This window comes from Myripristis murdjan, chromosome 21 (assembly GCF_902150065.1).
Source record: "Myripristis murdjan chromosome 21, fMyrMur1.1, whole genome shotgun sequence".
Taxonomy (NCBI): domain Eukaryota; kingdom Metazoa; phylum Chordata; class Actinopteri; order Holocentriformes; family Holocentridae; genus Myripristis; species Myripristis murdjan.
In genome coordinates, this window is record NC_044000.1 from 16,021,028 (window position 1) to 16,033,687 (window position 12,660).

At 40.6% G+C, this 12,660-nt stretch overlaps 4 protein-coding genes across 6 annotated transcripts in view; 3 read left to right on the top strand and 1 right to left on the bottom strand.

Moving 5' to 3' along the window:
- The first annotated feature begins 316 nt into the window (after window positions 1–316).
- On the top strand, window positions 317–3,256 carry klhl23 (kelch-like family member 23). 2 transcript variants are annotated; one of them, XM_030080869.1, is made up of 4 exons: window positions 317–440; window positions 702–1,931; window positions 2,330–2,482; window positions 2,564–3,256. In XM_030080869.1, the coding sequence occupies exons 1-4, from the start codon at window positions 344–346 to the stop codon at window positions 2,872–2,874; spliced, it is 1,791 nt and encodes a 596-aa protein (XP_029936729.1). In that variant the 5' UTR covers window positions 317–343; the 3' UTR covers window positions 2,875–3,256. The 2 variants fall into 2 exon arrangements, with proteins under 2 accessions (XP_029936729.1, XP_029936728.1); XM_030080868.1 differs by having other exon boundaries at window positions 2,330–3,256.
- Window positions 3,257–3,572: 316 nt separating this feature from the next.
- On the top strand, window positions 3,573–8,795 carry ssb (small RNA binding exonuclease protection factor La). Of its 2 annotated transcripts, XM_030081165.1 has the most exons (12): window positions 3,573–3,707; window positions 4,776–4,839; window positions 4,925–5,028; window positions 5,805–5,979; window positions 6,610–6,717; window positions 6,808–6,911; window positions 7,174–7,245; window positions 7,327–7,369; window positions 7,470–7,610; window positions 7,704–7,890; window positions 7,980–8,099; window positions 8,206–8,795. In XM_030081165.1, exons 2-12 carry the CDS (start codon window positions 4,783–4,785, stop codon window positions 8,292–8,294), a joined length of 1,200 nt encoding a protein of 399 aa, XP_029937025.1. In that variant the 5' UTR covers window positions 3,573–3,707; window positions 4,776–4,782; the 3' UTR covers window positions 8,295–8,795. The 2 variants fall into 2 exon arrangements, with proteins under 2 accessions (XP_029937025.1, XP_029937024.1); XM_030081164.1 differs by lacking the exon at window positions 3,573–3,707 and having other exon boundaries at window positions 7,998–8,099.
- mettl5 (methyltransferase 5, N6-adenosine) lies at window positions 8,317–10,628 on the bottom strand. The gene is made up of 7 exons (XM_030081166.1): window positions 10,374–10,628; window positions 10,169–10,283; window positions 9,699–9,883; window positions 9,535–9,617; window positions 9,063–9,114; window positions 8,928–8,977; window positions 8,317–8,442 (listed from the first exon to the last, which is right to left on the bottom strand). The coding sequence occupies exons 1-7, from the start codon at window positions 10,471–10,473 to the stop codon at window positions 8,401–8,403; spliced, it is 627 nt and encodes a 208-aa protein (XP_029937026.1). The 5' UTR covers window positions 10,474–10,628; the 3' UTR covers window positions 8,317–8,400.
- A 1,047-nt stretch (window positions 10,629–11,675) lies between these two features.
- Window positions 11,676–12,660, top strand: part of ubr3 (ubiquitin protein ligase E3 component n-recognin 3) — a 39,448-nt gene continuing 38,463 nt past the window's right edge. The window contains exon 1 of the mRNA XM_030080352.1: window positions 11,676–12,148. Coding sequence (XP_029936212.1) covers window positions 11,715–12,148 — 434 coding nt within the window. The 5' untranslated portion in view covers window positions 11,676–11,714. The remainder of the gene's footprint in view (window positions 12,149–12,660) is intronic.

The window sequence follows — 12,660 nt, forward strand, 5'->3', positions numbered from 1 at the left end:
AACATGAATAGTGAATAGGGCAATGGCTTCTTTTATGCGCCATGGGCCGATGCCACTTTCAAAATTGTGCTAGATTTGTATTCCGTTAATGATGCCTGTCAGCCCATTTGGCTTAACGCGCCGTCCATGAGGCGCTCTGTCACGAGTCCGGGGTTGCGGGGATATATTTAGGCTTTAAAGAAAATAACGGTGTTGGGTGATTCTTGTTGAATGGTTGCCTGGTTTTATCAAGGACCTCCAGAGACAGGAGGGGGTGGGGATGGAGAGGGGTCCGCTCTCACACTATACACAGATACCAAAATAGGATAGAGCAGCGACCGTCCTGAGAGCTAAATTGAGGTTCATGTGTTTTGGAGAGGAGCATTGCCTTCGCTCAGAAGGACACTGCACAGTGTTATTGTCAAACAGCGCTGTCCATTCATGGAAATACGAGGAGAGAGGTAAGATCCCTCTATTATTATGAAGATCTACTTAAAAATGTACCAGAAAACACAAGGGGAGGCAAATCAATATTGACACTGGGAGTGTTCGGCAAATTGACAGCGCTGGATGGGTCGCCATTAAAGCGGCATTTAATTATAAATGGGAATGTGACACCACATATTTGCCTAAATGTTATTCTAGTCCTCGCGGGTCCTCTGTAATTGTAGCGCTTATTTGTATGAGGCTCACAATTAAATTGCCATGTCTTTTTTTTCCAGTTACAATGTCAGATAAACAAGCCGAAAGCTACAGTTATGACTTCTGTGATCATGACCATCCAGCCGAGGTCCTGGATGCTCTGAGGCAGTTCTACATCGGTGGTTTGTTTACAGACGTGACTTTGAAATGCGGCTCCGGGCAGGTTTTCCACTGTCACAAGGCGGTTCTGTCAGCCCGGAGCCCCTATTTTAAAATAATGTTCACCGCTGATATGAGAGAGAGGTCCAAGAGCGTTATCAAGCTGACCGGGATTGACTGCGATGTCCTGGGTGTTTTGGTGAACTACATGTACAGCGCTCGGGTCTGCATCACGGAGAGCAACGTGCAGAGCCTGCTGGAAGCCGCCGATCTCCTGCAGCTAAACTCCGTGAAACAAGCATGTGAGGAGTTTCTCGTTCGCTTCCTGGACGTGGACAACTGCCTGGGCATGCATGCCTTTGCCCAGCTGCACGTCTGCCCTGCCCTGGAGAGGGAGGCCCGCCGGGTCATGCTCAGCAGGTTCATGGAGCTCATTCAGGAGGAAGAGTTTCTGGAGCTGGACCGGGAGAAGATGCAATCAGTTCTGGCTGCCCAGAGCCTCGCCGTTTGGAAGGATGAGGTGCTGATAGATGCTGTGGCCAAATGGGTCACCCATGACTTTGATAATCGCGTTTATCACGTCTCAGACCTGCTGCATTCCATCCATTTTGACCTGGATGAGATTTACTTCAAGACTGCTGTGGATGTGTACAGACAATGCTTACTGAGCAGAGAGGGGAAAATTAAATCCACAATCATTCAGGCTTTAAGGACCAACTGCAAAGAGATGTCAGTAAGTGGCAGAAAACTATCCTCAAGCATGTACATCATTGGAGGATACTACTGGCAACCCCTTCCTGAGGTTCACATATGGGATCCTATGAGTGATTCATGGCTGCAAGGGAAAGATATGCCTGACCACACAAGAGAGAGCTATAGTGTCAGTTTACTTGGGGCAAACATCTACGTGACAGGAGGTTACACGACAAACACTGTCGAGGCTGTAGATACAGTTTCAGTATATAACTGTGACTATGATGAATGGACAGAGGGCTGCCCCATGATTACAGCCAGGTACTACCATTGCTCTGTGGCTTTGCATGGCTGCATTTATGCCATTGGAGGCTACAGAGGAGGAGCTCCTGAGTCAAAGACAGAGTTTTATGATCCCTTAAAAAAGAAATGGTTCCCTGTGGCCAGTATGATACAAGGTATGCAAACTATCACATGTTGTGTCCTGGGATGCAGAGGGGGAAACCCACTTGAAATCAACTCACTCACCTCCTTTGAGCAAGAATAGCGTTTTAGACTGTTATGAGTCTTTCATAAGTAAAATAAAAGTGATTGTTTCATGAAAATAGGTGGTTTTCTTTGAAGATAACAGATTTTGGCTTATAACAATGGTTCATTATTGATCAGAGGTCAAAGTTTATCTTAACACCTTATAACTCAACTCCTATTGATTACTGACTGTACTAAGAGCTGATTGTACCTGCATAGTTCATTAGAGGTGAAAAGGTCAAAGATAGCATACATTGCACATCCTGTTGACACCATATATGCGTGACTTTCCAACTGTTCACTACACCAACCTCTGCTTCCTTTGAAGGTGTAGGAAATGCTACTGCTTGTGTTATGGAGGATAAAATCTATGTGACTGGAGGCCACTATGGATACAGAGGAAGCTGCACCTATGAGAAAATCCAGGTCTACAGCTCAGACATCAATGAGTGGAGTATAGTTACAGTAAGCCCTCATCCAGGTATGTGGAAAAGAAAAGGGGGAAGGAGCATAGATATGCATAATAATGTTTTTTTTTTTAATCAAATATTTAATGTTTCAGAGTATGGGCTGTGCTCTGTGTCTCTCGACAACAAGCTGTATCTGGTGGGCGGACAGACAACCATCGCCGACTGCTATGACACGGAGAGAAATGAATGGAGATCGACATCAGTCATGAAGGAGAGGAGGATGGAGTGTGGGGCTGTCGTAATAAATGGGTGTATTTATGTAACAGGAGGATACTCCTACTCAAAAGGGACGTATCTGCAGAGCATTGAGAAATATGACCCCGCACTGGACTCTTGGGAGATTGTAGGGACGCTTCCTACCCCAGCCAGATCACATGGATGTGTTTGTGTTTACAGTGTTTAGTGTCAATCCCTTATCACAAAGCTTATATGTCTGTGGTACTTTTGTGCCATGTTTTTTAGGAGAATTAATGAATTGTAAAGTGACAAATTTTTTACATGGGTCAGTTTTTTGTGCTGCATAATTACCTTCACAGAGATATAAATACAAATGCCAAACAATGAATACACTAAAGAACAATCATGGCACCAACTCAGGGATCACTTGATTGTAAGTTAGACTACTTTTATGGTGTGCAGTGGCACCAAACACTCAAAAGAGAAGGAATATAAGCTTTAACTAAGAATATCAGTATCACTTCAGCTTGGACATAACAAAGCCTCCGTTCATTATTTTGCTTTTACAAGAGCACCCTAACCTAGTAGTGCTATTCCACCATTTTGCCTTTGATTAAATAAATTGCTACTCTTGTGACATGAGTGAATCTCACCTGAAGTTATTACAGTAGGTTGAAGTGTTGACTCTAACCTTTTGTTTGAGTGTTTTTGACTATTTTCTCATATTTAAATGTGATTTGACATGCATCTATAGTAAGGGATTGCTATTAAATGACAGAAAAGGCGACCATTTACCTAACCATACATGACAGCACATTATTCTTGCCATGTGTAGACATCTGACTGTAGTGACAGCGACATCCTGTGGCCTTTCTGGCTATCGCACCTTCTTAGGTCCGTGGACGTCTTCATCTTACGGCCTGCCGCGCTGAAACGAAACGTATTTTGGCCCTCGACGCGGCCCGTAGCACGCAGTTGCAGTTGCCACAACGTGCTAGGCTAGCATTGAAATTTGGGTTAGAGCAGCTAACATTGTTGCGAGCGTTGACTCTACGTGGTGTAAGTATAACCTTTCTTACTGGGCTATTTACTGGAAAATACTTGTATTTAGCCATTGTATCTTTAGGATACTTTTTTAAGTGGCTACAGGACACGTTCAGGACACACGCGACTAACGTTATCAGCATGTTAATAAGTGGAAGTAAGGAAATAGTACATGATTTCACCGGGAAGACTGTTTGCTAGCTGAATGTATTTACTGTCGGAACACGAGTGGTTTGGGACTCTTTGAAGACGCCTGCTAAACTAGTTTTTGGTGTTACCGACTTGGTTACTAAGCCACCAACCGAGCTGCACCAGGTCTGTCCCAGCTGGCAAAGTGAAGTCAGATAGCGGGTTAGCCACCATGCTGGCTGCAGCAGCATGACACCAGGTGCGCTTAATCTGTGCTCATTGCGCCCGGACCACACAGCTAAGGGAGTAAGGTCTGTTCATCCTACAGCATCTAAAACCACAGTGTAATAGTGCGACTGTTAATCCAATCGAGATTACCGTCTGAATCACTGCACTGTTTCATGTGGACCGCTGTCGCCCAGACACATGCACATGAGTATCTATCATTGGAGCCTGATTCTGCTGAGTAAGTTAACATCAGTGGAGATTGAAATGATCCCCAGGGGATATGCACCGTTGTAACAGCCATCGTTAAAATACATCAGGGAAACAATATAAAGATGTTATCTAAACATGCAACCAGCAATTACACATAGTAATTGGCATGAGTAGGAAACATGAGGAAGTGTACGCATAACCCATTTTGGGGGATTTACTACAGCATTTGTAATGGAGGACTTTATGTTTGTGTCTGGAATTGTTTAGTTATCCTCAGGTTGATTGCCAGCAATGAGTCAGTGTTTTTCCCTGGGCATAAATGTGACCCCACCCACCACCACCACCCAGACTTTAAACACTATTTCAAATGCTACTCTTTGCATTTTATGGCATTTAATGAAATGACAAGGAGTTGATGGAGTGTACTACAGTCTAGAGGAGTGTGGCTCAAATCATCAAGGGTAAATATGTAATCGTAATTTTTGAACACTGTATGTTCTACCATGATCTTTACAGAGCAGTCATGGCAGAAAATCAAGATATGTCTCCAGTTGAGATGAAGGTGGCACGACAAATTGAGGTAATGTCACATTGAATATATTTTTTTTTTTTTCAATGCAGTCAGTTTAATGCAATGTGCTAATGTCTCTCATTCTTCTCCACAGTACTACTTTGGAGATCACAACCTTCCAAGAGACAAGTTTCTCAAGGAACAGTTGCAGCTTGATGATGGCTGGGTGTCTTTGGAGACGATGCTTAAATTCAACAGGTTTGTTAAAAATTTCTGTATCCCGTGCTCTGTCTACTGCACAATTATCTACCTATTGTCTGTTTGTTATTTACCCAATTTCCCCTTGGATCAAAGGATTTCTGAGTCTGATATGCCAATTTTGAGCATTTGAGTAGCAACATGTTTTTATCTAGTATACTTGAATTCAGTGCATCTTGTTGCTGCAGCACATCACCATCAAATGTTATTTTAACCCTCTTATTTATTTTATTTTATTTTATTTATTTATTTTTAGTTAGCATGACACAAATCATCGGAGACCTAAGAATAACTGTTTCGAAATGTAGTCCATAGAGGTCAGCCAAGTCCAGCTATGTCTGTGACAGTAACTGTAGAAACAATTCAAAGACCCACTACATCGAAAGGAAAAAGACATGATTTAATAAGAAATTGTCTAGTCATGAGAATTAGTTAATTAGTTGAAGAACACCACAATAATTGTTGATACAGCTAATGCTCAAAATAACTAGACCTTGGAGCTGTAGCTTGAGCTCCTTGTGCTCGATAAAGTTAAAAAAGCAACATAAATTTTTAAGTGTTATATGGACATTGTCAGTGAGCACATCACTACACTGACTGGAATGAGCTATTACAGAAGGACTGACAACACAAAGAGCAAAATAATAATAATAATAATAAAACAGCTTCTTGATATACATCATATGTATTTACACAAACTGAAACAGAGGAGGAAAACCATCTGGCCAGCTGTGACAGTATGAGCATTTGATGACACATCCTGCTTCTCCTCCTAGACTCAAGTGTTTAACCACAGAAAGCAGCGTCATCATTGCAGCCCTCCAGAAGTCAAAGACTGGCCTTCTGGAAATCAGCGAGGACAAGACTAAAATCAGGAGGTCTCTGAACAAACCCTTACCTGAACTGAACGATGAATACAAAGACGCCCTCAAACACAAGTCTGTCTACATTGTAAGTAGTTTTCAGTTTGCATATGCATTTGAATTTGATTGATCTAGAATAGTGTTTTTTTTTTTTTTTGTTTGTTTGTTTTGTTTTTTTAAATGAAAGATTCCCATTTGATAATCTGAATACATTCACTGTTTTACACAGAAATACATTTGGGTGTCTCGAAGGGGTATCTTAAATTATTTATTATTTTGTGCAATGGCACTTCCTGTACACATGCTGTATATATGACCTTTCATGTAAATGTAACAAATTTTGAACTGTATATTTGCTGTGAATTCTTATGTTTGCTTCAGATTGACATTCATTGCTGTTTTGAATTGGCGTAATTATTCCAAATCTTCATGTTTTTCATTTTGTTTTCTTATTATATGTACCGCATTCAGTCTTGATCTTATACGGCTGTTACTTTTGCATACTGTACTATTCTACCTAACATGAATTTTCCAGTGTAAAATTGTTAAATTCCTGTTTATATAAATTCCATCTGTTGTTTAATGTTGTTTAATGACTTATGTTTTATTTTATTTTATTTATTTTATTTTATTTTTTGCTGAATTCTGTTATTGTTTGCTGCTGCAACAACCAAATGTCCCATGTGGGTCATTAATGATTTCACTTTTTTCCATTTAGAAAGGTTTTCCTCTAGAAACCACCCTTGATGAGATTCAGGAGTGGCTGAATGGAAAAGGCACTATTGAAAACATTCAGATGAGAAGAAACCTGCAGAGGCAGTTTAAGGTAATGTTTGTCCATGATAGAGATCCATTTAACAACTGGGGAGGTGAAGACTATATTATTTAATTTGGTAATTTATTATTATTTCAACAGGGATCAGTGTTCATCTGCTTTGACACAGAAGAATCGTCTAAACAGTTCCTACAGCGTTCAGATCTAAAATCATTCAAAGACAATGAGCTGCTTGTGCTGTCAAGGTAGGTTATGATGACAGAGGGGCAAATTATTTTGTTATGTAAAAAATATCATTGAAATGCAATGATTTAAAAACTAGCTGGTTATATTTCAGAATAACATGTTAGGCAGATAAGCATAGAAATGCAAAAATTTTCACTGTCCCAAGAAGTGCCTCTGACACGACTGCTGCCTCAGTGCTGAAATAGGATTTATGACATTGACATTTATTTTAATTCTAAAACAGGATTAACCTAGAATCTGTCCCTGCTGTTTGGTTTTCAGAGAAGACTACCATGCAAAGAAAGCAGAGGAGAGAAAACAATTCAAAGCAGAGGCAAAAGCCAAAGCTAAACAGTGAGTGCACCTAACATTTCCAGCTTGTCACAGAAATGTGTACTCTGTGAAAAATGACTGATAGCGCTGTGCTCTCTTTAGTGACAAGGAAGAAAAGCAGAAGCAGGCAGAAGAAAAGGAAATGGTAAGACCTCCAAGTGTGCTTAAAAACTGAAGTTATGTTATTGAGATGGGCTCGTACAATATGATCACCCTTACTGATAACTTTCCATTTTTTCCTACAGGGTCTGCTTTTGGGTGAACAGACGGGTTGCTTGCTGAAATTTTCAGGAGCGCTTGAGAAAGTTTCAAGAGAGGACTTTCATGATTTGTTCTCTGGACATGCAAAAATTAAATGGGTTGACTTTACAAGAGGGGCCAAAGAGGTAATAATAATCTGACTTCCTCTCAACTCTTAAGACTGACCGGCTGAAAAGATGTATAATGGATAAACTGGTGTTACTTTGCCCACTAACTAGGGCACCCTCCTGTTTGATGGGAGTGCAAAGGAAGCTTTGGATAAGGCAACAGAAGCAAATGGAGGGACTCTACAAATCAAGGAGAGTGATGTTACATGGGAGGTGCTTGAAGGAGATGTGGAGAAAGAGGTGCTGAAGAAGATAATTGAAGCCCAGCAAGAATCATACAGCAGATCCAAGGGAAAAGGTAAATACACTTTTTTTTTTTTAATACAGTGATTTTTTTTTTTTTTTTTTAATAAATCTGAATTGCTGATGTATCTCCTTCCTCAAAAGGTGGTAGAGGAAGATCAGGTGGCAGAGGAAGAGGAGGCCGAAGGGGAAGGGGTGGCAGAGATCAAGGCAGAACACAGTACCAAGGCAAAAAGACCAAATTTGACAGTGATGATGAGGAAGGTATGTTCATGTTCCCGAACAACTTTCAGTTTTCATTTTGTTAGCAAGACATTTATTACCTGTAACTGTCTTACTCACAAATGTCTGACCTGTATTTGTCCTCCAGCACCTCAAAGCCCAAAGAAACGAGAACTAGAAGGAGCAGATGCTGATGCCCCCCCGGCAAAGGTTGTCAAAACTGAAAATGGATCTTAATGACACGGTCATCATCAGAGGGTTTTGTTTTTATTTTTTTGAAAAACATTATATACAGTGAAAATGAAGAGATGACTTGATTCTTAAATCCATTCCAGTGAAAGCTTCACGTTTTGGAGAACTGTAGAAAGTCCACTTCAATGTCGACCTAGAGAACAGTTTGAAAAGTAAGCATGGCGATTTTCAGCCGTTTAAGTCCCAGTACATTGTGCCTCTTATATTGTTTGTATCACCTATGTTATTCTCCTTACAATGCCTTTTGATTTTATCAGATTTAACATGAAATTCTTTTGACGGTCATTTAATTTCCACAGACACTTTAGTTTCATAAAAATCAAGTAAATATCAGTGTGCCATCGCTGTCTTCCTCATGTAGTCATTTCTTACACTATACAAGTGTGTTTTCATTTAAAACATGGGATTTCTTCTTTTTTAAGTTTGCATATGTGAATAGCAAATAAATTTTACAAAACTAAAGATGTGTCTAAATACATTTCTCAATCACGACTTCTTTCTTTGTGCCTTCATCCTTTTTCAAGTCACCCCATTTTATTTTTCCTTCATTAGTATTAACACACCTTTTTAAAATGTGACTTGCTCAAGACAGTGTCTTCATATAGCATGTAAACTTACCGACTTCTTTTTGTGGAATTTGTAAGATGCTGGTAAGTCGTATCTTAGTTCTGTCGAGAGGAGAGAAAAAAAATTAGACTTTGGAAATTAGACTTCTTTGGAAATGAGTTTTAACCTAAACACTGATTTACTCACCTGCAATTACTTCCATCTTCACTCCCCATTCATTCGCTTTCTTTTGTATGTGCTGTAATCAAGATGAAGAGACAATGTACAATTATAAAAATACAGTCAGTGGCCACTTTATTCTAATACAGTCCAATTAAACTGTTGTGCCATAAAGTTTACTTTTCTGCTGCCTGTAATGCTCAGGTTTTGTCACAGTAATAGAGGTGTTCATTCAATTCTATGTTTGACATTGAGCTCATAGTGGTGCTGTTGTACTGGACTGCATTGTATTGAGTGGTGTTTCAATGTATGTCCTTCCTATTTATATACGGGGACAGAATATTAGAGTGTATGTGCTTGTTTAGGACAGTAGATGTCAGTCCTGTTGCTTTTCTATCCAACCATGTAGTTTATTGCATTCATACTACATCCAGGCTGTCAGATCAATTCCTGGTCACATGGTTGATTGAACCAGCAAAAAATGCTTTGCAATACTTACTTGTCTTGTGGATGTCTTGTGAAGTGAATACACTGATTTATTTGCCATGGTTAAGGCGGCCCTGAGGAACTTCATGTCAATACCTTGGATGAAGAGGGACAAAAAAGCCAAGTGAACACCTGAGACAGAGATAGACACAGCTCACCAGTGAATCATGCACTAACCTTGGTTGTGCTTTGTTCCAAAAGGCGGATTCATGATGACAGTGTCAAACTTTTGGGCGTAAACGTCCGCGTCCACAGAGCACAGGTCACACTGGACCAGATCTATGTTGGCAATCTCAAACTCCTCTGTGTTCCTGCTGAATATCTGCAGCGCGTCGCCATCGATGTCGAAGCCGACACACAACCTGAAAGCAATAGCTCATGAAAATAAGCGCATGATGAGGAAAGATAAAAACCCCTCAGGATCATGCCAAAACTACCCACAGAATTCATGTAACCCTCACAAATACCAGTCATGAATCTTAATGTTTTCATGCCAAATGTGCACAAAAACATAAACAATGAAGCAAAAGGCGCTTATACTTTGAGTTGCAATGGGGTAAAAGACTTGCTCTTGACTCCAAACTGCACAGACTGCCTTTAAAACAGTGCCACGACATGAAATGAACAGCTGGTCAAACTCCTCTCACCCAGCATCAAGCATCGCTGCTCCAATGCTCAGGACGCCGCAGCCGCAGCCCAGGTCCGCCACCAGTTTGCCCTCAAGGTCGTCAAACGTGTTGTGGATCGTGTAAAGCATGCAAGCTGCAGGAGAGCGGAGGAAAAGTCAGTGCATCTTGGACAACTCGCTGCTTGTTGTTTACCAGCTCCAGGGATCACATGCAGCCGCCTCACCTGCGATGTGCGGGCTGGTTGGATACTGCTCCAGGAGGAGTTTGGGCTCCTCAAACACGTCCACCTGTTGGAGGCAGCTCTCCAGCTCCTTCAGCTTCATCACGGAGGCGTCAGCTCCTCAATACTGACGATAAATCCAAGCAAAGAGTTAAGCGAAAGTTATGGTTAGTTAACGATACTGAAAGACGATTTCCGCAGGAGTGTGCTTCATCCTAAACAATCCGAGTTGAACCAAGGACACGTAATCCATGTTCCCCCTCTAGATTATTAATACAGCGGCTCACAATTAACTCCATAGTGTAACTGCTTACAATGAGATGCAGATAATACTTTAAATATATGAACAGGTCTTTTTTTTAATTTTACAAAAGCTACATAATGTAATACACACCGATCTATGATATAATTCAGTTTTTATTATAGAACAGTTGTCATACAACATATTACTGCAGTATGTTAGTATAAGGCGCTTCTCTAAGTATTGTTGGCCTTGATGAAAACATGACATTTGACATATCTTGGTAGATTGTTTTCAGAGTACGTCTTTTTGGTTTGATTTACAGAATAATTTCTCAAAACACACACACACACACACACACACACACACACACACACACACACACACACACACACACACACACACACAAAGATTTCATGCTGACGAAGATTCCGTAAATATACTTAAGTATAAAAAATGAAAATAAATTACAGTGAACAGCAAATAACAAAATGTAAGGAAAAGAAAGAAAGAAAGAAAGAAAGAAAGAAAGAAAGAAAGAAAGAAAGAAAGAAAGAAAGAACTTCACGCTAATTGGAGTAAATTTGAAATTTTTCAGTAATTTAAGAGGTTTTACCAAATTGTGATTTCTGAGATTTACATTTTCAATAGTAGACAAATATGCTTAAAATCAGAGTCTTTAAAAAAGGTGGTGGTATGTAATTTTTTTTTTTTTTTTTTTTTAATTTTTAATTTTTATGGGTGTAGTATTTAGCCAAAATAATGAACAAATTAATTATGTAAGATTCATCTGCCGAAAAATTTGGATTGTTAAACATGAATAATAAATCAGTCTTTATCAGCATGAAATCTTTCTGTAAACGTTTTGAGAATTTATTCTGTAAATCAAACCAAAATGAAGTACGCTGAATAGTTTCCCCCGCACAATCACAAAAGTGCCCGTTGTTTACAGCTGGGAGGAATTTCTAAACATTTGCTTGAACAGGACAGCGCCTGTGACAAAACACCTATCTGACAGACAGCCGGGACTCGTATCGCGAGAAAGCTCGAGAACATGGCAACAAGACAACAAAAATAAATTTGTGGACAACAAGCCAGAGTGCATGATGGCGGCGTCGCTGCTACGCCGGGACAAGAAAGCTACTGCCGCCCATTTGAAGGCAGACCTAAACCGGACTGACAATGGCTCTGGGGTGCGACAACTCCAGGAGCTGCTCGATTCTGTCCTGAATCCCGAAAAGCCAGCGGCGGACACGGAGGCTCTCGACTGGTGTAAATGTCTGATCGCAGGAGGTGAAGCTTTCGAAGAGTTCTGCAAAACGGTCCGGTCCTATGACAACGCGACTCTGTGCGGACTGGTCTGGACAGCAAATTTTGTGGCATATCGATGTCGGACCTGTGGCATTTCTCCTTGCATGTCACTGTGTGCAGAGTGCTTTAATAATGGAGACCACACGGGCCATGATTTCAACATGTTCAGGAGCCAGGCTGGTGGGGCCTGTGACTGTGGAGATAGTAATGTCATGCGAGAGAGTGGGTAAGTAGCTAAGTCCGAGCTAGCAGGCTAAGCTAGCGATGCTAACCCTAGCTGCTTGGCTAGTGCCGTTTTGACAGCTATTGATGTTAAGCTAATTAATGTCCCCGAGCTAATGTCAGCCTCGGTGCCGTCTCAAGTTTACGAGCTAATGAATGCCATAAATGACACTCACAGCTATGGTTATTATGAAGCTGCTGTCATTTCCCTCGTAGCTGTACTGAGACGTTTAGCCATTGTAGCTAACAATGATGCTTAACCCCCCCAGTTATGCTGCTTTGGCTCAATCTCAACTTAATCCAACGTTAAATAACACGACCGAGAGGTGTAGTGTCTAGCTTTCCCTGTCACCCGTTGGACATCATTTATAGCTGGGTTGCTTCATTCTAAAAAAAAAACAAAAACAAAAAAAAAACATTAGTCCTGTGACAACTCATAATAAACATTTTCAGACAGATAGATGCACTTTATTAATCGCAAATTAAGGATTTCTTGTGTTACAGCAGCAGGTTGTC